This window comes from Acomys russatus, chromosome 18 (assembly GCF_903995435.1).
Source record: "Acomys russatus chromosome 18, mAcoRus1.1, whole genome shotgun sequence".
In the NCBI taxonomy this organism is placed as follows: domain Eukaryota; kingdom Metazoa; phylum Chordata; class Mammalia; order Rodentia; family Muridae; genus Acomys; species Acomys russatus.
Genome location: NC_067154.1, coordinates 3,705,052 through 3,732,149, shown reverse-complemented (window position 1 = coordinate 3,732,149; position 27,098 = coordinate 3,705,052). Strand labels below are relative to the sequence as shown.

Sequence of the window (27,098 nt, the reverse complement as noted above, 5' to 3'; positions counted from 1 at the left end):
ATGGGGCTGGCCAATTAGTAAACCCCCCCCCCCCCACCCCGGCTGACTGTGCACCATGTGGCAGCTTTCACATTTGTGGTCGTTTCCATTTATCTGTTCTTTCCTGCCCCTGATTCTACTAAGAAAAGTTTTCCAGGGAAATTATCGTTTTTAAGAGTCTGTGACACATCTGTATCCCAGCACTTGGGAGGCTGAGGCAGGAGGATCAAGAGTTCAGAGGCCAGCCTGGACTGATAGAAACCCTGCCTCAAAAATGAGCAAATAGAGCTACAGAGATGGCTCAGTGGCTAAGAGCACTGGCTGTTCTTCCAGAGGACTTGGGTTCAATTCTCAGTACCACATGGCAGCTTACAACCGTCTGTAATTCCAGTTTCAGGAGATCTGGCACACTCACACAGACATACATGCAGACAGAACACCAATGTACATAAAATAATAAGTAATAAATTATTTTTAAAAACTAAGCAAGCAAGCAAGCAAACAAACACCAACAAACAAAAACCCCTGCAGCATAGAGGCCACTGTTCTGCTCACATAATGAAAGGTGTTTCATTATACAAGCAGGAAAGCCTACCTCACACTTTCTGGCTTCCAGAACAATGGGAAATGTCATTTTATTAAAAAACCAGAAAAAGGGGCTGGAGACATGATTCAGTAGTCAAGAGAACTGGTTGCTTTCCCTGGTAACCAGGTACAATTCCCAGCACATACATGACAGCTCACAACCATCTGTTAACTCCAGATCCAGGGGGCCTGATGTCCTCTTTTGGCCTCCAAGGGTACCATGGACACATGTGATGGACACATGTGATGGACATACATGCGTGCAGGTAAGATAGCCATACACGTTAAAACAAAACAACGTAAAATAAAGACAAGACATACATAAGCCAAGTGGTTCAATGATGGAGAACTTGCTTAGCGTGCGTGAGGCCGACAGTTTGGGAGCAACTTTCAGACCAACCCAACCTCAAAACTAAGTTGAAAGGAGTCCAAGGAAGACATCCAGTGTTGGTCTCTGAACTCCACACACATGCGCACTCACTTGTTCAGGTAGGTACTACACACACTGAGGGGAAAAAGTATCAATAGAGCAAACCGATTTGACTTTAAGGCTTTTTAAAAAATGTTCAGGGATTATAGCCTACATTTGCCAATGCTTAAAAACAAAACAAAACAACTCTCAAGCAGAGTGAAAAGTAAGTCTTATCCTTCCAAACTAACTTTTTTTTTGGTGTGTGTGTGGGGGGGGGAATTGGTTTTTTGAGACAGGGTTTCTCTGTGTAGCCTTAGCTGTTCTGGACTCGCTTTGTAGACCAGGCTGGCCTCGAACTCACAGAGATCCACATGCCTCTGCCTCCCTGAGTGCTGGGATTACAGGCATGTGCCACCATGTCTGGCTAACCTGTTCTTTGAGTAACTACTATAGCAGGCAACGGAGGGCATCAAGTCAAGAAATAATTGATAGAAATGGATTTGCAAATCACATATTGGTAGCAAATACTTAGAAACTAGAAGAAGGTAAACCAGGCATGGTGGCACTGGCCTTGTGGTAGTTTGAGTGAGGAATGTCCCCACAGGCTTGGGCATTAGAACACTTGCTCACCAGTTGGTGGAGCTGTTTGGGGGAGGTTTTGGTGCTGTTGCCTTGCTGGTGGAAATGTGTCACTGGGTGGGGGGGGGGGCGGGGGGGCAAGCTATTTCCTGCTTTCTCTCTCTGGCTTCATGTTTATGTTTGAAGACGTGGTAGCTCAGCCTCCTACGCCTACTGACATGCCTTGCGCTTGCCGCTATGCCTCTCCACCATTATAGACTCTTGGAAGCTGAAATAAAACTATTCCTTCTAAGTCGCCTTCTTCATGGTATTTTATCACGGTAACAGAAAAAGAGCCAATACAGGAACTGGTACCAGAGAGTGGGCTGTTTAACGTGAAGAAGCTAGCCATGTTATTTTCTGGAAGATTTTAGACTTTACAAAGTGGTTGAATGCACTGTAAGCCTCGCTCAGCAGGAGCCTGTAAGACAGCAGTGCTGACAGCAATGTGGATGCGAGCGGCCCAGTTCAAGATCTTTCAGAGGGGAAAATACTAGCCACTGGGCTAGAAGCCATGTGTATGATATTTGGCAAGGCCTTTTGCCTTTGACCTGAGAACCTTCCTGGGGCTAAATCAAAAAGGAATGGGCTGACTTCTCTGGTGAAGGACATTTCAAGACTGTGTAATATTGAGTCTGTGGTATGGTTCTTTTTTTATGATATTTATGAAGGCCCACAATGAAAAAGAGCATGTGGGGCAGAAAGGAATACACAATGTACAGGTTTGGAGAGATGAAGGGCAGCTCCGAAGCTTGAGGCAGAGATTGACCCCGTTAACGAGCCTACCCAACTAAATTTCCAGATTATGAAAGATCACCTAAGGCACACCTGCCCCTAGAAAGCAAAGGTGTGGAAAGGTTGCTGCTAACGTGGCTCAAGTCGGGCCGGATCCTTTCTAAGCTGGCAGCCAAACTTGGCAGTGTGGTCCACGGGGTGTTGGCTCGAGGAGAGGCCTGAAAGGTTCAGGAGTGAAGAACACTGGTGTTTCCTCCACGGTTTCCGAGAGCCACTTAAAGGCGGGCTTCTGCATGAAGGCCTGAGAGGGCGGAAAGCTGAGAGGCTACTGTGAAAATGAAGCCTGGTTCACAGCAGAAACCCCAGATGTTGGAGATGCCAGAGTTGTGAGACACTTGAGGCGGAGAGCTGCACTCAGGGAGTGAAGCCAGCCAGGTAGGCAGAGGGAGACTGAGGTTGCAGCCGTTTGACATTGGACACGAAGCTACAGGATTTGTTATTTGTCCTGTTGGATTTCAGTCTTGCTACAGTCCACTCTTTGCCCACTGTGTCCCCATGCCTCATTTTTGGATTCTGCGGCATTCCATGGCATTCATTATATGCCGAAGTATGTAATTTGCCTTCTGATCTTACTGGAGGGGATATTTTAAGAGACGGCCTCAGCCTCCGAATGGACTTCCAAACAGCACTGAGATTGTGAAAGACTGCGAGGGATTTTGAAGTAGGACCTAAAAGCATGTTGCATTATATGATCATGGCGGTGAGGGAGTGGAATATGGTGGTTAGACTAAGAAATGCCTCCCTTGGGCTCAGGCATCTGGACACTTGGTTCCCAGGTGGTGGAGCTTTTGGGGAGGTTTGGGTGGTACCGCCCTGCTGGATTAAGTATGTCACTGGGCAGAGGGCTCTGATATTGTGTAGTCTCATCTATTTCCAGGTCATTCTCTAACTCCACGTTTCTGTTGGCAGATGTGGCCTCTGCGCTTCCTGCTCTTGCCTCCATGCCTGCTGCGCGCTGCTGTGGCTCCCTCTTGGGATGGGTTCTTATCCCTCCGGAACTGTCAGCCCACGTAAACTATTCTTTCTGTAAGCTGCCTTATCACAGACCAGAACAGTAACTAATACAGCCAGAAGGCAGAGACACGAGGGTTGGAAGTTCAAGGCCAACCAGGTCCACCTAATGGGAGCCTAATCTCAAAATATTTAGGAGGCTGAGGGATGTAGTTCGCTGGTAGAGTGCTCACCTAAAATGCTTAAAGTTCTAGAGTTTACAGTTGACCAGGAAGGCCACTGGGCAGCCCCAGATCCTGCAACACAGAGGGGAGGCCAACCATTACAGCATGGAAGAGCCAAGGGTTGAGAACCAAGAGTTCCCTTATGAATAGCGATGACTGAGAAGCGCCACTCTGTGCTTTCGTAGTCACTGCAGCTTGTCAGGACCATGTGGACTTGAACACATCACAGCAAAGGAAATTTGTTGTTCGTGACTTGAATGAAGGCTCCCACCATTTCTCTCTTTCACAGTCTACCAGCTTCTAAACTTGCTCCAAGATGTACTCCACAGATGCCAACTAGAACTTAGATTGGTGCAGAAACAAACGCGAAACTGTTGAAAAGATGCTATCTTATATAGAGATGGTTCAGCATCCCACCGAGCCTGGGTTTTGACTTTCGGGGACTCATATAGTGAAAGAAGGCTCTCGTAGGTTGTCCACTGACTCCCACACACACTGTGGCATGCTGGTGGATATATGTGTAGGCATGTACTAGTAAACAAATTCAGTCTTCAAAAACAGGAACTGGCCGGGCGTGGTGGAGCACGCCTGTAATCCCAGCACTTGGGAGGCAGAGGCAGGTGGATCTCTGAGTTTAAGGGCAGCCTGGTCTATGGAGTGAGCTTCCAGACAGACAGGGCTACAGAGAGAAACCCTGTCTCAAAAAAAAAAACAAAAACAAAAACAAAACAAAACAAAACAAAAAACCAAACCAACCAAAAAAACCAGGAAGTGGGTAGTAAGATGGTTTGGTAGATAAGACTACTTGTTGCCCGGAGTTGACTCACTAGAGCCCACAAGGGAAGGAGAAAACTGACTCCTCCAAGATGGCCTCTGGTGGTCACACACCTGCTGCGGTCACACTTGCAACACGCATCTGAAATAAATAAGTGAGACTAACATTTTAGAGAGGTTGCTGTCTTCAAGTGGGTCTCTCCTACAATCGCGGCGCTCGAGGGGTTTGGGGCAGGAGGGCTGCCTCAAGTTAGAGGCGAAGGATAATGTCTTTGTCTTGACTTCAGTATCCCGCCAGTTGGTTAAAACACCACCCCTGTGTGATCTGGTTTGAGTGGCAGCATTACTCCTACCTTCTTCAGCAGGACAGCTGGGCTGGGCTGAGCCTCAGGACACACTCAGGGCTCCAGTTCCTTCTCAGTGAGATCAGTGCAGTTGCAGGGACTGAGGGCTGGCACCTGTGTATGTGTGTGCCTGCACATGTGTGTATGAGAGAGCGTACGTACCGGGTGTTTACATCTCTTGTTCTCCTGGATGTTTAATAGTCTCTCTTCCTTTTTTTTTTTTTTTGGTTTTGTTTTGTTCTTTGAGACAGGGTTTCTCTGTAGCCCTGGCTGTCCTGACCTCGCTTTGTAGACCAGGCTGGCCTCGAACTCACAGAGGTCCGCCTGCCTCTGCCTCCTGAGTGCTGGGATTAAAGGCGTGCACCACCACGCTCAGCATATTCTCTCTTCTTTAAAAGCCACTTCCTGAAACTTGAGAAACATCGTCTTCTGAGAAGGTTTTTCTTTCTGATTGTACTTCACAAAGACTGGAACAAGCACAAGTCATAAAATAGAGACTGCTTTACCTGCTGGAAAATGGAAAGCTATGTTGACTGGAGCGGGACACGGTGGTACATGCTTGTAAGCCCAGCACTGGGGAGGCTGATGCAGGAGGATTGAGAGTTCAAGGCCAGTTTGGGTTACATACATAGCAAGACCCAGTACCTTATATTAAAAAAAAAAAAAGTTGAATTCTGCATCATGTTTTTCTGAGGCAGAGACAGAACGCACTGTTCCTTTTTTTAAACCCTTGATTATAGGCAATGCTAAGCCATGAAATAACCAGCTGGAGAGTGGCTACTGGAGCTCATGTGATCTCAGCCTGGAGGCACCAGGCTACAGGCAGTGATGGGCTGTTCCTAATCCTTCCTTTGAAAGGAAGCACAATTTCTGAATTCCTCGGACTCCGTGGAATCCACACTATCTCACTGCAGGGCTGGGGAGGGCATTCCGCTGCCCAGTCTTAGCAGCCAGCAAAGCACTAACAGCAAGGATATGCCTACAGACGAGTAAATGGATTCGCCCTATTTTGCAAAGGAGCACAGCCAGCACCGTAATCCCTTGGTATGCAGTCTAATGCAGGCCAGGAAAGGGATGATGGGACAGGACACGTGACCGCTACACCTAACAAGGCTGGGATCACTGCAGCCTTAACCAGCATTCCTTACAGCCCAGTGACTGTCACCCTCTTCAGGTGTTAAGCAACTGAGACTGGATTTCATTATTTCCTTTTCTATCCCTCTTGTGACACGGATTTATTCTGTAGCCTGTGCTAGCTTTGAACTGTTGGCAGTTCTCCTGTCTCAGTGTTCGAAAGTCTGGGATTCCAGGTGTGAACTACTTTGTCTGGCTCAGACTCTCCATTCAAAGAAAATTTTTGAAAAACAGTATAAAGAAAATGCAAGAACAGGCTGGGCATAGCAGGGCGCACTGTATCCCCAGCCGGGTGGGCATAGAGGGGCATGCTGTAAGCCCAGCTGGGTGGGCATAGAGGGGCATGCTGTAACTCCAGCCAGGTGGGCATAGGGGGCATGCTGTAACCCCAGCAGGGTGGGCATAGGGGGTACACTATAACCCCAGCTGGGTGGGCACAGAGGGCATGCTGTAACCCCAGCCGGGTAGGCATAAAGGGGCATGCTGTTACCCCAGCTGGGTGGGCATAGGGGGCACACTGTTACCCCAGTAAGATGGGCATAGGGAGCACGCTGTAACCCCAGAAGGCTGGGCATAGAGGGGCATGCAGTAACCCCAGGTGGGTGGGCATAGAGGGCATGCTGTTACCCCAACAGGGTGGGCATACAGGGATATACTTTAACCCCAGCAGGGTGGGCATAGAGGAGCACACTGTTAACCCCAGCAGAATGAGCTTAGCAGGGCATGCTGTTACCCCAAGGCTTGGGAGATGGAGACAGAAGGGCAACCTCAAGGCCATCCTGGGCTATATACAGTGAGACTCTGTCTCAGAACAGCAAATGGGGCTGGCATGATGGCTCACTGTGCAGTCATATACCACAGGGCCTGTTAACAACCCCAGTTTGATCCCTGGGAGCCATGTGGTAGAAGAGACCCAAATCCCACAGATTCTCCTGTTAGCTCCTCATGAATACTGCTTCACTACAGTGAATACTCATAAAAAATAAAATTACAAAAAAACCAACAAACAGACGCAGACATACCCTGAATAATAACAACAATAAAGATCAAACCAAAAGGATTGTGGGGAGTTGGGGAGTGGAAGCCATGCCAGGCACTGTTTTTCCAGCGCAGGCCAGTTCCAAACTCTGGCACACTGAGCCTACAGTCACGCACCCACCCTGCCAAAGTCACTAAAGGTCCTACATTTACCTGAACTTGCTCACACATATAAGATGCACATTCCTGAGCTCTGGACACTGCCTCTCCCCTCTCCCCCACCTTCATCCTAATAAAATGCTGAGTGGAGCATCAGGATGATAATTTTAAAATATTTAATTTTTATTATTTATTTACTGTATATGAGTGCTTTATCTGCAGAAGAGGGCACCAGATCACATTATAGATGGTTGTGAGCCACCATGTGGTTGCTGGGAATTGAACTCAGGACCTTTGGAACAGCAGGCTGAGCCATCTCTCCAGCACAGGATAATAAAATTTTAGGTACTCCATGGGCAATTATGTGGGTCACAAGAATCAATGGAAAAGATTCAATAAAGATTTCCCCTAATAACCTGAGTGTGTATGTTTTAAATTAGCTTGAGCTATAGCTGGGTGTCCTACCCAGAGCTCTAAGCCACTTGGTAGATAGTGGCTTGTCCAGAATGGACAACTTGTCTGTGTGGTCAAATAAATGACTGAAGAGCTCATGGCTCATGTCCTCGTGAGACGCCCCCTAATGGATCACTATAGTTACTCATGCTGTACAGGTCCCGTTTTCCTGCTCTGAGTCAGAGATTAATTCAATTCTCCTTTGCGATTTCAAGACTCTGAGATAGGCCATGGTTAGCCGGTCTCAATGGAAGGGTGGGAGCTTGTGTTGGCTTTCTGACACAAAAGTCTGTTTTCCAGAAAAAAACATTCCAATAGTGGTTATCTCAGTCAGAATGCTAGACTAGCTGCACACTTCCCCTCTCCTCTCTGACCACATTGCCTTAGACTGTTAATTGTACCAAAGAAAAAAACAGAAATATGTGGCCTGTTTTAAAGCAAGCTATCAACATGTAAATCTGTTACTTCCAAAATATTAGAAACAGAATGTTGGACACACACACACACACACATACACACACACAACACTAAGGCAAAGGTAAGGAAAATGATCATAGTTTTGACTAACCATTTCAAAGACCTGAAAAATGGCAATAGTGCTGGCCACCAAGCCTGGTGTCCTTAGTTTGATTCCTCAGACCCACAAGACAGAAAGAAGGAAAGAGAAAACCATCTCCTGCGGTGTCCTCTGACCTCCACATGAATGCTGAGGCACAAACAGGCAAAATACAGACATAAATGTAATAAAAACCATTCCAAAGACTTTTACTAAAAGTTTAACTTTGTGCTTTAGAAGGTCTTGCTAGGTAGCCCAAGCTGGCCTTGAACTCCTGATCCTCCTGCCTCAGAAGCCTCCTGAGTGCCTGGACTATAGAAGTGAACTACCAGGGCCACAGGACTCTGCAGAAGGAAAGAGATTAACACAGCAGCAGAGTGCTTTGCTTAGTATGCCCAGGAGCCAGTGTGTGATCCCCAGCAACACATGCATGCACACACACACAAGCGTGCGCACACACACACGCACACACACACTCAACTTTGCAAAGAAATGTTTTGGTTTTTTTTCAAGACAGGGTCTCTCTGTGTAGCCTTGGCCATCCTGGACTCTATTTGTAGCCCAGGCTGGCCTCGAACTCACAGCGATCCGCCTGCCTCTGCCTCCCAAGTGCTGGGATTAAAGGCGTGCGCCACCACGCCCGGCAAGAAATGTTTTTATACCTTCTTGAATTTATTTAACTGGAAAATCAAATAAAACCCCGACACCTATGAATAAATTCTTTCACTTGAATAAACTCCTTCACTTTCAGGGCAAGAAGGGGAGCTGGGATAATATCTAAAGTATATTATTTTTTAAATTCACAAAATTCAACAAACAAAAAATATCAAATAAACAAAATGAAAACTGGGCAAAACTCTGGAGCGGACACGTCTCTAAAACGGCCAATCACTATATGAGCATCCTAAAGAACTACAGACCAGGAGATGAAGTCTCATGATTTCAGGAGATTACATCATAGTCCCAAATCAAGGACCGCCTCTCACCGCTCTGTGGTGCTGGGTGCGGGACCTAGATCCATGGGCATCCTGGGCCAGTCCTCCTCAGCGGAGCCACAGGCTCCTCAGGGATGAACTTCCTGAGGCGCGCTAGTTGTTTCTCGCACCAAAGCCATTTAGCGAGAGGGGAACATCAGCACGTGCATGCTAATGAGCTTTCAGATGCTGTCCCACGGGGCTACAATATTTTTTTTTAATCATTACATATTGATTCTTGGCACTTACAGGATATTTTCATATATAAGATGAGAAAAGTCTCACAAGAGATCAACAAAATCTATCAGCTACTGCAACGGTAACGTCCTGGCCCCTCCTCGGCCTTCTGGGGCAAATGTCCCGCATTGGTGCCGAAGCCGAAGGCTCCCTTTAATCGAAGTCACCAAGCTCCTCCTGGCCCTGAGCCACAGAGCTGCAGTTATTCATCCAGACCAGTTTTCCACATTTCACCCTTCCCTTGAAACACAGCTTCCTGTGGTGCGCAGGATGGTCTTTAATTCCAGGGTTCCAGAAACATTCCTGTCTCGGTCTTTCGAGAACATGGAAACTACAGGCACAAACCACTGGGGCCTGTGCTCAACTTCATGGCACCAAGGAACTCCTCCAAGCTCCTGAGCCTCCCTCTCCTCATCCCTACTATTTTCTCTCTGTGAATTTCTTTTCCTGACCTCCTAACCCCACCACACCCACCTCTGGGCCAGGAAGTCTTTACCCTTAGCCTCAGCCCATCTCCCCCACAACAGAACCTAGATATCTGGGGCCCAGCAGAGACTGAGCTGAGGGCTGCAGTTCCACCCACGGGGCTGGGAACCTGTTTCCCATCAGTCGCGCGGGCGTTGATGTCATCAGGACTCTTCCCTTGCCTGCAGCATCCAGACAGTTCTCTAGGCTTCCATTCTCTTCGCTTTCCCAGTACTACTGCCACTTTTCCTACTTCTGAGCCACATGGCAACCTAATTAGGCAAGAGACACTTCCCGCTCCACAGTCTAGCCTGAGAAGGCCCTGAGATGCAGAGCTGGCCACCCCACTCCAGCTTAAACCTCAGAGCAGTTCCTGGCTGCCCAGCCCCTCCCTCCTTGCTTCCAGGTAGCTGAAACTCAGGTTTACAATGGCCTCTAAACCCTGGCCCCTGCCAAAGCCTCAAGGCTAGTAATTAAACTCAGGTCTTCCCACCAGGAGCAATTGAAGCGGCTTGCCCTCCCACCTCCTGGGAGCGAGTCAGACCGCTGAGCCACACAGATTTGCACCACATGACGTTGGTTCAGCTGCAGGCAGTGAATGTGCAGCTGTTTTGCTTCATCGTGATGGCAAAGGTCTGGGCTCTTCCTGTGCACAAGCTCCCTTGTCCAATCCACATCAGGATGCACTGGTTATGATCCCCGGTTCTGGTTTCTCAGTGCAGAACCTAGAGACACCAGTGAGGCCACTCGAGCACAGATTGCCCAATGTCCATCTTGCTCTTTGAGAATGTCACTGTGGTTTGGATCATAGTCTCTCCCTCTCCCAACTCCTCCCAGACCCTCCCCTTTTCCCTACCCACCCAGCCTTATGCCCTCTTCAAAACAAAAACTAAACTCAACACTCTGGTTTCTTTTCTTTCTTTCTTTCTTTTTTAAACGCTCTGATTTCTGATCAGGGCTATGAAAGTCAAATAAATCCTCCTCAAGTTGCTTTTAGTGTTCTTTATCCCGGCAGTGAATACCAAGCTAGAACACTACTTAGGAGACAGGTCTCACTTATAGTAGTGATAAATAAACCCAAAACAGGAAGTTCCTGTGACTTTTTAAAGTGTCAATATCTATGTCTCTGTCTCTCTCTCTCTCTACACACACACACACACACACACACACACACACACACACACACACACACACACACACACACACACACACCCTCGGTATACATGACAAAGTACCAATGTGGGCTGAGGTCAGGGGGAACTCTGGATGTCAATTCTCACCTCCCACCTTGTTTTGTGACAGACTTGCTTGTTTTCTGTGTTGGCCACGTTAGCTGACCCATAAGCTTCCAGGGACTCTCCTGCCCCACTTCCTGTCTTCCTGTAGGAAGTCCCACCATCTTCCTGTAGGAGCCACCCCCACCCCTCTCCCAAACATTACACTGGTTCTGGGACTTTGAACTCCAGTCCTTGTATTTCCTTAGCAAGCTCTTTACCCACTTAGCCATCTGCCCAGGCCTGGTTTGTTTTGTTTTTTTGTTTTTGCTCAGGGTCTTATATTGTCACTGGAGTTGGCCTGGAACTCCTTACAATATTCTAGTCTCAAGTGCTGAACCACAGATAAAAATCTCCCACGTGCTGAGATTGCAGACAGAAGCCATCATGCCTGGCTTTTATTTATTTGTTTAACTAATTAATTTTTTATTATTCTTTGATAATTTCATACATGTATACAATGTATCTGTTATAATAATGATAAATATTGAGGCCATGCAACAGATCTACTAGGAAGAGATTTATTATATAAAGGGGGGCGGACGCCCCAGACAAAGAAGGGGAGAGAAACCAAGGCAGAGAGAGAACACAATGACAGGTTGGTCCTTCATATCTGGTGTGCAGCTGAAGCGCATCTGGCACACATCTGGGGGAAGCAGGTGATGATGTTAGAGGTTGCTAAGCAACGTAGAGGCAGGATAGTGGATTGGCTTGTAGTCTCAGTACCTTCCTCATTTGTTCTTGAGGCAGGGTCTTACACTGGCCAGTATAACTCTGTAGCCAAAGGTACCCCTGAATCCTTGATCTTCCTGAATTTGCTTCCCAAGAGCTAGCTTACATGTGTACCACAATGTCCCTATTTTTAAGAAAATAGAAGTTTCTTTGATGTCGCAGCACATTTAAAAATCTAACTTATAAACAAACAAGAGAGAAGGGAAGAAAATGAAACCCAAATAGGACAGAAGGAAAAACAAACTAAATCAAAGGCTTGGGCCTAGCCTGGCCACTGTCCCAGGCCCCTTGAGTGTGCCTTGGCATTCCTGCACAGAAAGCACCACAAAAGAGAGTGGCTCAGAAAGGCTTGGAGCAGCCAGGGTACTTCCAGAGATGACACTGACAGGGGCCTCACAACAGGTCACGCAGCACGTCCTGAAAGTCTAAAGTTAACAACTGATCATAAAAACAAAACAAAACAAAAACAAAAAAACATGGAACCAGTGCCAAGGACCACGCTGCACAAGACAGGTACATCTCTGTCAGTTCCAGGCCAGCCACGCTACATAGTGAGACCCTGTCTTAACAAAGAAACCCAAACACTTGAACCAACACCAAGGTGTTCTTAAAATTAGTGTCAGCTCCTAGTAAGGGAAAAGAAAATAATTATGTTTATATATCTTTGTCCTTCTGAGTTAGGTGTGCATTTCACTATGAAATGAGAAAATCTGGCTGGGCGGTGGTGACACACGCCTTTAATCCCAGCACTCAGGAGGCAGCGACAGGTGGATCGCTGTGAGTTTGAGGCCAGCCTGGTCTACAAAGAGAGTCCAGGACAGCCAAGGATACACAGAGAAACCCTGTCTTGAAAATCAAAACAAAATAAAACAAAAACAACAACAACAACAACAAAACCAAACCAAAAAAAAAAAAAAAAAAGAAGAAGAAGAAGAAGGAGAAAATCTGGAAAGGTCTCTCTGTTTACACAACTGAAATATTAAACTATTGGCCTTTAAACACAGAGAAAGGCCTGGTACATTTTCGTATTTAGCTAAGGCAAGCTTAAATCTGTGTAGTAACAGATGATGCAAGCAAGAAAGGCGCTGGGCAGTTGCATAGCAGCCACACCGGGACAGGGCCAGGTAGGAAGGGGGGTGGTGGTGGACCAGGGAGAGGCAGGACAGGGGGGCAGCAGCAGGCTGCAGCAGGCCCAGCAGAGCCCCAAAGGGAATGTTAGGTGCCTTCAGATCCCTTAAGTGCCTACTAGTTGGGTGACTTTCATCTCCCACTCTCCCCAAGCTCCTACAAGGCTAAGCCCACACTTCACTGCTGGGCACCCCAAGGTCTCTGCTCCCTGAAGCTTGGGAGGGGGCTCCAAGGCAGACTGAAGATGCTGGCCTCAGCCTTGACCAGTTTGCAAAACTATGGACCCATCCACAGGGACCACAGAAAGATGGCACAGGAGCTCCCCACTACCCTCTTCTGATCATCCTCCCGGCCCTGGCAAACACTCATGGCAAGTTTTTCCAAGTAGGTGATATTGGGAATACTGCTGTGTCAATTGTATGAGAAGCAGCAAATTTTTTCTGTGGTAGGAGCACTGGCTTTTTTTTTTTTTTAAGGGCAGAAAGTTTCTTCAAAGCATTCCTCAAAGACTGGAGAGACACTTAGGTGGTTACAAGCATGTACTGTTCATGCAGGACTGGACTTTGATGCTCAGCATCTATGTCCCAAGGCTCAGAATTACTGCCTACAACTTCAGTTCTAAGAGGCCATGATGCCTTTGGCCCCCTTGGGGACCTGCAATCATGTACACACACACACACACACACACACACACACATGCCTGTAGTGAGAATTTGGGAGTTTTGGTTTCTTAATAAGAATATGTTTCATTGTTTTGTTATTGTTGTTGTTGTACTGGGTCTCTCTGTGTAGCCTTGGCAGTCCTGGACTCGCTTTGTAGACCAGGCTGGCCTCGAACTCACAGTGATCGGCCTGCCTCTGCCTCCTGAGTGCTGGGATTATAGGCGTGTGCCACCACGCCCAGTTCATTTTTGTTATTTTTTGTTTGTTTTTGACCTTTCTTTTAAAACTTTTTTACTTAAATAATTTATTCAGATTACATCCAGATTGTTATCCCCTCACTTCCGTTTCCTTTTCACTGCAGCAGCTGACTATGATCTGCCTCATGCTCTGCAGGGGTGCGAGTTTGCCAGCTATAGATCGTTTCTGCAATTGTGTGACATTTGGAATTCTGGGGACTTTTCAGAATGCTGGAGCCCTGAGGGGGGTGGGTGGGTGGGTGGGTTGTTGGTTGCTGTTGGTCTCAGTTTGTGAAGTAGTCATGAGCAAAGAAGAAACAAGAAGAAATTAGATATCCTGACTTGCCCAAGGAAACTAGATGCCCTATTCAGCAGGAAATAGGACAAAGATACCATCACCCCCTTTCCGAGCTGACTTCACTCAGGGATCTCTTTCCTTTCCTCTTTACCCTTTTTTCTCTCTTATCTAGTGTTGGGGGGGGGTTGAAAGGATGGAAGAAAAGGGGTGGAGAAGGGTGGAAGAAAAAGAACCCACAAAGCAGCCAACACTGGTGACACACACCTGCACAAAACAAAAAGAAAATCACGAAGAAAAGAAATTTAAAAACAGTTCTCTCGGGTTCTTCTTAAAGCAAAAGGTAGTATGTCATATGCTGAAGATCGCTTTTTAAATCACTGAGAAATGTATGCTACATAGCTGTAATTCCAGCACTTAGAAGCTAGAAGGCTGCCTTGAGTCTCAGGCCAGCCTGGCCTACATCGGTGAGTTCCAGGCTAGCTGGACTCTAGAGTGAGATGCTGCCTCAAAACTTTAAACCAAACAAAAAACAATAGAAAAAAGAATGTACATCTTATCCTCCTGCTTCGTTCTAGCTTTGCACTGTTTTTGTAGGCCACCGTAAAACAGTGGTCAATTTCAGTCCATCTGTAGTACTTTCATAGTTTGTTTGAAATGGGCCCGCATGTAACGCAGACTAGTCTCAAAGTCCTGCTCTCTTAGCTTTGGTCTTCCCAGTACTAGGACCACAAGCCTGTTTGAGTGGTGTGTGTGTGTGTGTGTGTGTGTGTGTGTGTGTGTGTGTGTGTGTGTGTGTGTCTCCTGAACCCAACTTTACGTCATTTCTTCCTTAACAACCAAACAAGGCATTCAGAGCAGCCTTTCAAAGCCCCACCCTTCACACCAGTCATTGGCTGGCCTGCTGTGCGTCACAGACAGTTGGCCAGCTTCCTGTACATCTCCCTTGGGCTGATTTCCAGGCCCCTGGGATGCTCGAATCCCTAAGACAGAGTCTATACACATCCTTTCCCACATTTTAATCATTTTAGTCACTTAATCATTTAATCTAGCTGACTTGCAACATCCAAAACAGCGTAACTACAGTGTAAAAGGGTGCTACATGGCTTTGCTTGCTGAGTGCCGATGAGGAAAATGTCTATCTTCAATCTGCCCACAGTTTTCCTTCCAAATATTTTTATCTGAGATTTGTTCTTTAAGTAAAGGTGGGACACACAGGTAAGGAAGGACAGCTGTGATCTTACCCAGATGTCCTTCGTAGATGAAGTTCTTCCTTATCTGTATCATGCCTTGGAAGGACCACAGTTGGAAGGGCTGGGTGTGGCTCAGTGGTAGAGCCACCAGCCTGGGATATACAAGGGTTGGATCCCGGGCACGGGGCCGGGCAGGGGACTAATGAGACTGCAGTTGCTTCCATGTGTATGGTGACGACTCTGGGTTACGGCAACACGGCTAGAGATGCTGCATCTTCTGAGGAAACCTCCTCAGAGTCAGCCTGGGACACTAGGAATCTAGCCTGGGTTCATTTGATTCTCTTTTCTAACTTAGAATGACGGTAGTCTCTGTGTCACCCCCATCCCCACCCGCACCCACAGTCTTTCCCACTGCCTCTCTCCCTCCATGGCCCACTCAGGACCTAACTCCTCTCCCCTCTCCTCCTCCCCAAATAAAGATCTCCACATTCATAGAGATTGCATGGCATCTGATTTTTAATTATTACACCAGGAATCTTCTTGTCTCTGCCTCTCTGTACTTCAGTTACAGGCTTGAGCTGCCCGGACCTGAGTTTTACATGGATGCTGGGAATCTGAATTCAGGTCCTCATACTAGTGTGACAAACACTTTACCAACTGGTCGACCCTAGTCCTGAGTACAGTTTGTTGAAGGCGCTGCATCCACACCTACTGACATCAGTGCATGGGCATGCAGTATCTTTCTGTTTATGGTCCATAAAAATTCCACCAAGAGTTTAAAATGCTAAGACAGCTAAGATAATCATGGTTTATCTTAGCAAACTGAAATAAGAACTTTTAAAGAAAGTATCCGATATGACTTTTGGTAAACTATATAGACAAGTCAGACTCAGAAATATAAATACTACATGGTGTGTGTGTGTGTGTGTGTGTGTGTGTGTGTGTGTGTGTGTGTGTGTGTGTGTTGAAAGTAAGAGGGCTGTGAAGGCCAGGCACAGTAGCACATCCCTGTATCTTAGCAAGTAAGACTCTGAGGCAAGACGATGTTAAGTTTAAAGCCTGTCCAAGATACAGACTGAGTTCAAGGCTAGTAGTCTAAAAAACTTAAAGAGACACTCAAACTTAAAAGCAAATAAATAAGGAAAGAAAGAAAGAACCATTTGGGAATGTAGGTTGATGGCAAAGCCTTGGCCTAGTCAGCATGCTCAAGGCCTTGGGACCCATCCCTAGAATTCTAGAGAGAGCAGTTTCACTATTTGGCCCATGCTGGCCTTAAACTGCAGAAACTTCCCGACTTAGCCTCCTGGGTGCTGCAATTACAGGCATGCACTGCCACACCCAGCTGGCCTCGGCATTTTTATCGATGGACTTTCTAAAGACACTGGTAAGTGCTGCTGTGATTCATCCCCCTGACCCTGTTATCGTCAACACCATATCCATACTGTAGAAAGGCAGTCCTCAGGACTGGCCACGTGGCCTTCCTTCACACATAGTGTGGGCTACCAAGAGATAAGGTTGGTTTCTAAACAGATAAGAGGGTAGGGACCAGAGCTAGAGAGATCACAGCACAGTGGCAAAGGCATGAGAAGAGAGACCACTTTAGTAAGAAGGCACAGATCTTCCTTTCAGAGTGAGAGAGAGAAAGGCCGGGGGGGGGGGGGGGGGGGAGCAGGAGGGGAAGGGATGGAGGAACGGGAGAGAGCATTAGCTAGCTGGGTATGTTCACGCACAATTATAATCCCAGCACTTGAACAGCAGAAACAGAAAGATCCTGGGTTTGAGATCAGTGGCTCAAACAAGACCATGTCTCACAAGGGCAGCAGTACAAAACAGAACAGTGGAGTAACTGCTGGGATTCAGACCCGGGACCAGCAGCTGAGGTGCATGTTTAACATAGCAACACACCTGGCCACCAGATTCTCCCAGTATCCCTCAGTCCTTACCTGAACTTTCCAGCCCATGGGCTGGGCTTCCTCTCCCCAAGAGGCTCTTCACTATATAATCTAGACATTTTCATCACTCCCTCCAGCCCACCCCACCCCACGTGTGCATACTCTGTCTTTCTTCCTTCCTTGCCCCCTTCTCTGTCTCCCTGTCAGCATAGTGACTTCCCTGGCCCCGGTTCCTTGGGACCAGTGAACCCAGCCAAGAGCTGCTCCCAATAAACCTGACTTTAATCCTTTAATTTGGCTTGAATTGGTTCATTTAGTCGGCAGAAGAATGCCTACCAGTGACAAACATTCACATCTCTAGATCTTAAGAAAACTGTGGCTGTCGGTTCTTGTCTTCGGTGGCTAAGAGGAAGCCCAGGGCTTCCCGCACCCTGAGCATGTGCTCCACCGCTGAGCACGGGCGGTTCTGCTTCTGCAGATGTTCACAGCGCCCCACCAGGGGGGAGAAATAAGCTAACTCTTCCTTGGGGACTCCACTCACAGAGGCTGAGTGGTTACAAATATTTTCTCGAATTTTATGCCAACTATTTCTTATCAAGCATAAAGTGACATGGCTGTAAGCTCAGGACCGAGAGGTAGACACTGGCAGGTCCCTGGGGCTGGCTGGCCAGCAAGCTTATAAGGACTCTTGCGCTCTTATGTACACACACGCACACACACACACACACACACACACACACACACACACACAGAGCATGTATAGTCACACACTTCACACACACAACCTTAAATAACTACAGGGCTGTAAACAAGCTTCCTGATCAACTTTTGCCCCTCACATTCTGTTGCCTTCTCTCTCCAAGTCGTCTCCTAAAGGGAAGCCTTGCCTAGATTCTTTCTGCTAATTCTTCCTCAGAACTAACTCACTTAGATGGTCCAGCCCCCACCCCAGGGGCTGATACAGTCCTGCTGCCCCCCAAGTAGCTGATACAGTCACTGCCCCAGCTAACAAACTAATGATTCATGGATCTTTTTTGTTTGTTTTAATTCAATCTTTATTGTATGTATGTATGTATGTATGTATGTATGTATGTAGCTACAGGAAGAGAGAAGCTTCAATAGATCCTAAAGAGCTTGAAGAAGTAAAGTGGTCTATGCCCCGTCTCCCTACTAACCTTCTTTCTCTCACACCTAGTATTGGGGTGTTGGTAGGGATTGGGGTGGAGAAGGGAGGTAGAGGCAGTAAATATCCCAAATAAGGCAAGAGTTTAAAACTAGCATCAGTAGTCTATCAATGAACATAATTTTGATTAAACCAGTTGTGTCTTTCTGGGTAGTACCTGTATTCAGTCTGTGGGCTCATCGAGCTGGGAGTCATTTCAGAACTTTGCTGGTTCGTGTGCTGAACATTTCAGTGGTGGTTAGAATGAGAAATGTCCCCAACAGGCTCAGGTATTTGCACACTTGGTTGGTCCCAAGAAGGTGGTACAGCCTTGCTAGAGGAAGTACGTCACCGTGGGGTGGGCTCTGAGAGTTCACAGCCTTTCCACACTTCCTGTTCACACTCCCTGTGCCATGCCTGCTAGTGAAGGTAATGCTCCTGCAGCCATGCCTGCTGCTGGCTGACATGACCATCCTCTTCCTGCTATGATGGAACCATAGCCAAAATAAAACCCTTCTGTATTTTATCCCAGAAACAGAAGAGTAACTAAGACAGAAGTTGGTACAAAGAGTGGGGTTTATTATGAAGAAGCTGAGCATGTTGACTTGGGGGGAGGGGATGTGAAAGATTTTGTAACTTTGGACTGGAAAAGCAGTTGAATATTGTAGGCAGGGCTGGGTGGTCCATCCTCATAGGAGATCCAAGAGCAAAGAGAACATGGACACTTGGTTCAGGAGGCTTCAAAGAGCAGCAAGGACTAATATTTTGACAACAATTCTGGCTGAAGGCAAATTTAAAAGTAATGGACCAATTTATTTGATGGGGAAAATTTTCAGGGCAACATAATGCATAATCTGTGCAGAAGTTAGTACTAATAACGCATGCACAGGTGTACAAGGCAAGAGAGCAAGTGAGCCAGAAAGAAATACAAAATGTATAGTCTGGAGAGAAAAAAACACTGCTACGTTAATGTGTGACCACTGCTCAGGCTTAAAAAGAGGCTGCACTTGTTATGGAGAGGCCTCAGGCTCCTCTCTGGAATAAAGGGAAAGGTACCCTCAAGGTAAGACTACTTCCAGCGGAAGCTTCCAACCTATGAAAGAAAAAGACCTGGGGTGTTTTCCTGTTCCTAGAAAGGAACAGGATAAACAAAAGCTTTTGCTAATGTGGCTTGAGGGGGCCATGCTCCATCCCAGGCTAACAGAGCAACTTGACAGTGCTACCCACGTGGTGCTGGATTTTGAGGCCTGAAGAGTTGGAGTGAAGGGGCCACCCAGGCTCAGCAGCCTGTGGCAGGGAGTCACTGAAGGACATTACGTGAGAGGGCAGGAGGCTGTGCGAGGGCCATTGTGTGGAGCTTAGGTTGTGGTAGAGACCTCAAGATGTCGGGGGGATGCGAGACTGTGAGACATCCCCGAAGGAAAGCCGCACACAAGGGAGTGGACTCTGCCCAAAGGAGGATGTCACAGGCAGCAAAGTCATCCCAAGCACTTTGACACCAGACATGGAGCTATAGGATTTGGGGTTTGCCGTGCTTGGTTTTGATCTTGCCTCTGTGCCCCATTCCTCCCTTCCGGAAAGGGAATATGTCATTGTTCAGTAGAAATAGAAACCCTAAGCTTTCTATTGTGAGGAAACACCTGACAAAGAGCAACTTGAAGGAGAAAGGGTTCGTGCCATCTTACAGCTTTCAGTCCTTCACCCAGCGAAGCCGTGGAAGAACCTGTAAGCGAGATCGGACACGAGGCCATGAGGAATGCTGCTTACTGGCTTGCTCCTCGTGGTCTGCTCAGTCTCCTTTCTTCCACCACGCAGGACCACCTGCCCTGGGATTGCACTGCCTACAGTGGCCCGTCTATATTAACCATTAGTGAAGAAACCCTACAGACTTGCCCACAGGTGAATTCCCTCTCAATTCCCTCTCCCCAGCTATGTCTAGGTTGGTGTCACGCTGACAAAACTAATCAGCATAGAATGTATATTCTGTGCCACCGTTACATGTTGAAAGTATCTACTTAGCTTTTTAATTTGTGTGCGTGCGTGCGTGTGTGTGTGTGTGTGTGTGTGTGTGTGTGTGTGTGTGTCGGGGTGGGGTGGGGTGTCTGCACACTTAAGAGATTACCTTGAAGTCAGGTGGTGGTGGCTCACACCTTTCAATCCCAGCACTTAGGAGGCAGAGGCAGGTGGCCCTCTGAGTTCGAGGTCAGCCTGGTCTACAGAGGAAGTTCCAGGACAGTCAGGGCTGCACAGAGAGACCCTGTCTCGGAAAACCGAGACGATTATGTTGACTCCCAAAAGAGAATTTGGACTTTTAAATGAGTTTATCCTGAAGGACTATGAGACTAAATGCATTTTGCATTTTACATGATCTACAGGGGCCAGGGGAGTGGAATGTGGTGGTTAGAGAGTGGCCGTTGTCGCCCCCGGACTCATGGATTTGAAGACTTGGCTCCAGTTGGTGACACTCCTTTGGAAGGGTGGTATAGCCTCGCTGGAGAAAGCAGAACATGGGGGACACGTTGAGAGAGAACTGCCGTGGCCCTGTTCCAATTTGCTCTCCTTTGCGTTTGAAGGTATGAGATGCCAAACTTCCTTTTCCTGCTGCCGCGCTTGCTGCTTGCTGTCGTGCTTGCCCCCAACCCCTCATCTGTCAGGTCGGACTCTCCTCCCTCCGGAACAGTAGGAAGCCATAGTAAACCTTTACACATTGCTTGTTTTATCATGGAATCGGAAAGCAAACTAATATAAGCTCTTTGCATTTAGAAAGAAAGGGTCCCTAACTCATCAGGCAGAGAGGTAGGAAATGGTCCAACAGGAGCCACGGACCAGTGAGTGAGCATGGTGGCAGCTTCCATAAGCTCCAGACTGATGAGGCATCTAGGCCAGAGATGCCTCAGTTGCCATGGAGACCTCATCAGCTATGCAAGTGAAGCAAACACCTGTTGCGGGATAATGGGTAGTTGCGGTCCCCAGGCAGGAAGGCCTTGATCTGACCCATGAAGTCTCTGGTTGTCCCTCCCTGATCTTGGGGTCCCCAGGAACAATGCTGACGAGCACCTCCATTAAGGTGTCACTTGGCTAATGATGCATGTAATCTGTGGGTCAGCCAGTGTGACAGGGAAACCCAGGGCCCTGCGTCTGAGGTACTCCTGCACAGCAGGTAATACTACACTAAGTGAGTCATATTCCTGTCACCAAGCTCCCACTCTTTACCTGGTCATTCTGCACCCAGGACAGAGTAACTTTCGGTAGGAGAAGACAGACTGAGCTTGGGGAGCCAATGGCTTGGCTGAATAGAGAGGGCTATGCCTTGATGCGGAGCCAGGGGTTGATGACATATCAGAGGACCCTCAAAGCTTGCAAAGTGAACCTCGAAAGACACTGTGTGAATGAATAATCATGTGGGCACAATGCTTGCCATGCAGACATAGGATAATCTTCTCTATTCACCTTGATGGGTGGCTCAGTGGACTCACGAAGAAAGCAAACACCCACCAGAGCATAGTTGCTGAAAGGGTGCGCAGCCTGAGTGAGACCGCAGGGCCTGTCCTCGCGGCGGTTAATGATATGGTTCTGTGTAGGAGCTAGATAGCTACTTGTGGAAAGCTGTTTACAACGAACATTTTTGTAACAGGAGGAGGCAATGATTTGTCCTCACTGAGAAAGCCACTTGTGCTAGACACAGATTACTCCTGCCTCTTCGCTGGCCTTCACCAAAAGCTCATAGACAGCCATAGCATCTCCCAGATGCCACGGAGAACTCCCCAGTGGACTGGCAGCGCCACCTCAATGGAACCCAATCGTCTAGGAAGTATAGGGACACACACAGGGGCTGCCATGATACCCTGCAGGGGCACATGCTGTGAACCTATGACTCATGTCACTGGGGTGGGGGAGATGCTAAGCCACAGCCGGAAACCACGGGTAAACATAGAAGCAGCTACCCTCTTACTCCACAGCATGCTTGCAAAACGTTTCCCTCCTGCTCAGTGCTGCTCTGTCGAAACGGAATTTCCTCTCCAAGGGGAGAAGTCCTTCTGTGGGACATCCCAGCTCTTACCCACAGTCAGACAGGGACGGAGCTAGTCATTTCAGCCTCCTCTTGCTTTAGGGAAACGGACACCCCAGTGGGAACTGTGGGTGGCCTTTGTGGATTCACAGAGCAGCCTTCGTGCCCATCTTTCTTCTCTCCAAACTACGGGGCCTGCTTTTCTCCTTTGCTCTCTCTGGTTTCAGTCTTTAATCTTTATTCACTTTTAGGGTTTTGTTGTACAGTCTCAGGTTGGCCTGGAAATCATAGTGAAGCCCACGCTAACCTGGCTAATTTCCAGGCATTGCAGACATGCACCACCACACAGGCTTGGCCATTCTTCTCTTTCCTTCCGAAGCATGACCCAGAAACCAGGAAGATGGCTTGGAGGGTGCAGGGACCCACCGCCAAGCCTGACGATTTGAGTTTGATCCCCGAGACTCATGTGGTAAAAAGGGAGACCAGACTCCTGCCAAGTTGTCCTCTGACCTCCGTATGCACCCATGGCATGTTTGTGCCCACAGATGCTCAACACGCGTGCACGCGCGCGCGCGCGCACACACACACACACACACACACACACACACACACACAGAGGTTTTGCTGTTGTTTTTGCTTTTGTTTTTTTCAAAACAGGGTTTCTCAGTGTAATCCTGGCTGTCCTGGAACTTGCTCTATAGTTCAGCATGGCCTCAAACTCAGGGATCCACCTGCCGCTGCCTCCCAAGTGCTGGGATTAAAGGGGTGTCTTACTACACCTGGCTCTGTTGTTGTTTTTAACTGAAGCACAAACTAGAACTGTTTGTTGGCAATGGCTCCCTGCTTAGGCAGAACCCCACATCCTCAGAACATGAACTGTTTCCTGTTTAGCCACGATCTCTGACAGCGCCCCCTTCTGTCCATGTTTCCGGAGCTCAGTCACCTCAGTGGAGCCATCTGCTGCTGGTCCTCACTACCTCTTTACCTCTTCCTAGTCACCCAGGTTGCTACTCAAGTGTCACGCCTGCCTGCCTGCCGGGCCCTATCCTCCATGGCCTCTCCTCATTTTCTCACAAGCATTACTAGTGACTTGTGGAATCCTACCAGGAATCTATTCAAATGGTGGAATGTATAGTACCCCTCTGTATTCCAGGGGCCCTTTGGATGCCAGGCTTCTCTGTGGATGCTCAAGGTCCTTTACTTAAAACAGGAGGACCTTAGCATGTAACACACACAGATCCTCCCGTATACTGGAAGTCATCTCTAGACGGCTCGCAATACTAGTACAGGGAAAACACCGTGCATACACTTGCTCAGCTAGTCTAGGGACTAGGTCCTGAAAAGTGCAGGGCTGGAGTGTGCACCATATGTGAGGCACTGGGTGTGTGTTCTAGGGAGAGGAGCCAGGGTCTGTTCGGTGAAGATATAGTTCTTCTTAGTTTTCCCAGTCTGTGGTGAGTCAACCCTGAGTACATGAGACACAAGTCTGCATACAGAAGTCATCTGTATAGTCTTTGAAATGCTGTATCCTAAAATTACTGCAACAGCCCCTGCCTCACAGTTGAGGCACCACACATTTTTTTTGTAGGTTAACCGACTTTTGAGGAAAAGAGAAAAAAAGAACACAGCTATAAAGTAGGATCGCTTTGTCTGACACAGATCCCTACACGGTTAGGGGTGCTGGGAGAGGCAGGCAGCAGACAGTTGGAGGAGGGCACGCGGAGTGAAAACATACCGCCTATGGCCTGGCTTCCGAGGACATGGCAGTGAGAAGTGCCTTTTGTGATGACATGAATGCATGTGCACTGGCTCACAAATCCCTCCCTGCTGCCGTCCACTATGGTATTGTATTGCCAGGGCTAGAAACTCCAGAAGAGCACCCAAGAGTTACCTCCCAGCATAGATGGCATAGGCCCAGTGGTATCTGATGAGGTGACAGGCCTGTGGGGGAATCTCCAGGGAAAAAGAAGTATCTCCATGGTATCAGGGGTAGGTACAGCACTGTGGGGTGACACACGAGCATCTCCATAGTACCGAGCATCCCCATAGTGCCCTGTCCTGTTGACTAGGTCCCTGTTGCTCATGCTCCTCTCACAGAGCTTTAAGGGATCGGATCCTGGTCCCTGCTCTCTGCTGCACAGTAACTGCTCACTGCAGAGGGACAGAGAAAGCAGGAGTGGACCCAAGCCAAGGGAGGACTTTTTCAGGACCAATCTGTTCCTGACACCACCTGGCCGCTGTTCTGGGAGCAATGCCTACCCTTCTCCTGTACTCACACTGACGGCAGGGAACTATCCACCTGCACAAACGCAGAGGCGAGGGGGTGTGGATACCAGACGCACCAGCTGCACTGTGACCAGGCCACTGAGCTCTAACAGCTAGAGCCACTATCCTGGGAGCCTGACTCTTGCAAGCATGACAGGAGGGTGGGGCAGGCTGGCCTTCTCCCTTCCCCTGGGGGACCATGCCCAGCCTTCTGCGACACTGCTTCTTGAGGTTCCAGGACTACTGGGAGCCCTGACACCACAAAAGTTCCATCTAGTTCCCTAGCCACTCTTGGGGCACCCAACACTCTCCTGATGAGTTTTTTTCTTTTTTTTTTTTTTTGGTGGGGGTGGGGACAGGTGTTTCTAGACAGGATTTCTTTGTGTACCCCTGGCTATCTTGGAATTAGCTCTGTAGAACAGGCTGGCCAGAAACTCAAGAGATCTGCCTGCCTCTGAGTGCTGGGATTAAAGGTGTGCACTACCACACCTGGCCTTTATTTTTTAATTTAATTTTATTTTATTTTATTTGGTTGTTTGAGACAGGGTTTCTCTGTGTAGTCTTGGCTATCCTGGACTCACTTTGTAGACCAGACGGGCCTCGAACTCACAGAGATCTGCCTGCCTCTGTCTTCTGAGTGCTGGGTTTTAAAGCCGTGGGCCACCACACAAGGCTTGATGTTTTTGGTTTGTTTGTTTTTTCTGACCTCCCCCCAACACCCCCCCGTTTTAAATTTAATTTTTCATATAGCCCACATTAGCCTCAAACTGACTATGTAACTGAGGAAGACTTCAAACTTGAGTCTACTGCTCCCGTCTCCCTCCTGCTGAGACTACCTGCCCACGCCACTCCACACCACTCATGCGGGGACTGAGCTCAGGGCTATGTGAATGCTGGGCAAGCACTCTACCAAATGCTGTATTTAGTCACATACCCCTCTTTTCCTAAACTAGTCTGTCAGTTTTGCTGTTTTCAACCAGAGAACCCTAAGGTCTTTCTGTTTTTAATTTTTTTTTTTTTTAATTTTAAAAAGCATTACGAGGCGGGCATGGTGGTGCACGCCATTAATCACAGCACTCGGGAGGCAGAGGCAGATGGATCACTGTGAGTTCGAAGCCAGCCTGGTCTACAAAGCAAGTCCAGGATAGCCAAGGCTAACACAGAGAAACCCTTTCTTGAAAAACCAAATAAAAAAATTAAAAATAAATTTAAAAAGCATTACATAAAACATGAAACAGGCTGTTCGGCTGTATGTAGGGGCCGAGCAGAAACCCACTCTGTTCCTAAGAGTCTAGCATCTTCCATGCATTCCTGCTCTTTGTTGGTATCTAAAGCACGTGCAGTCATGACAGACATCTATACTGTCACTGGAGCACTTTTGATTGATCTGAAAAGCCCCCCCACCCCCCCCCCCCAAATGATGATGACATCCTTGTTACAGACCCCTAATTGTGACCTAGATGAGAACACAGTCTTTGTAGGTGGCAAGTTAAGATGAGGGCACTAGGAACGGAGGCCACTTTAGTGAGACTGGTTATCCTTACAATGTTTGCAGCAGGGAGAACGCCACAGAGTGCACAGGTGGAGATGGGCTGCTCCCGCCAGCCAGGGAGCCCGAGGCTAGCAGAAGCCAGGAGCGATCCGGCATGGTGCTCCCGCAGCCTAGGAACAAGGGCAAACACAAACTACCCTCCACACTAGAACCTTCGGTCTCGAACCCAACGTCAGTACACATTGGGATGGCTCTGCAGCAACTTGGGTGTGGAGATGTAAGAACGGGGTTTAAATATAAAAACCGGAGTAATCCAGATAACAATCCAGATGGGTAACGTACAGAATCACCTTGGTGCCTCAGGCACCTCCCTGGCACAAGACAAAAGGTTGGGGCCACAGAGGAAGCCCCAAGACTCACCATTGGATGCTTTCATCTGCCGCCGGCGCCCCACGCGGTCAAGCCCGATGGGAGTGCTCTGGGAAAAGGTGAAGGGCCGGAGGCGGGCAGACACAGCCTTGTAGGGTGGGACCTGGTGTGCGGGCACGGGAGGCCTGGCTGCTGGCTGCGAAAGGAAGTGAAAACGCTGTGAGAATGTGCCAGGAAGTCTCAGCTCCTGTGAGCCACAAAACGTTTCTGTGTTCTCACCCTGAAGCCACTGGCAGATGTGGACTGGCTTCTTCAAAGCCTACCAGCAGCTGCTGGCGGCGGCAGCACGAGGCTCAGTGGCAACAGGCTGTGCTAAAAAGTTTCAACAGGCAGCCTCAAAGATGGCTCAGTCACATTTCATCCCACTTGTGAGCACCATGCCAGAAGGAAACAGGGAGAGAAAGTGAGGCCTCTGAGGGAGAGGAAGCCAAGACAGCAGCAGAGCTATGTTAGAAAGGTGTGCTGCCCAGAGTAGCATCTAAGGAAGCTAGGGCCAGGCCACAGCACACAGACATGGTTGTTTCATTTACAAAATTATTTGGGGGCGGGGGGCTGAAGAGAGGGCTTAGCAGTTAAAAGCCCTGGCTGTTCTTCTGCCGGAGAGCCTCACATGGCAGCTCACAACTATCTGTAACTCCAGGCCCAGGGAATCTGACACCTTCATACAGACATACATGCAGGCAAAATACC

General features: G+C 48.2%; 1 protein-coding gene across 2 annotated transcripts in view; it reads right to left on the bottom strand.

Annotated features, from left to right (window-relative positions):
• The window catches only part of Spata13 (spermatogenesis associated 13), a 79,149-nt gene that overhangs the window by 30,451 nt on the left and 21,600 nt on the right, over positions 1–27,098 (bottom strand). For both annotated transcript variants that reach the window (XM_051160654.1, XM_051160655.1), the window contains exon 3: positions 26,400–26,544. In XM_051160654.1, the coding sequence (XP_051016611.1) occupies positions 26,400–26,544 (145 nt within the window). The remainder of the gene's footprint in view (positions 1–26,399; positions 26,545–27,098) is intronic.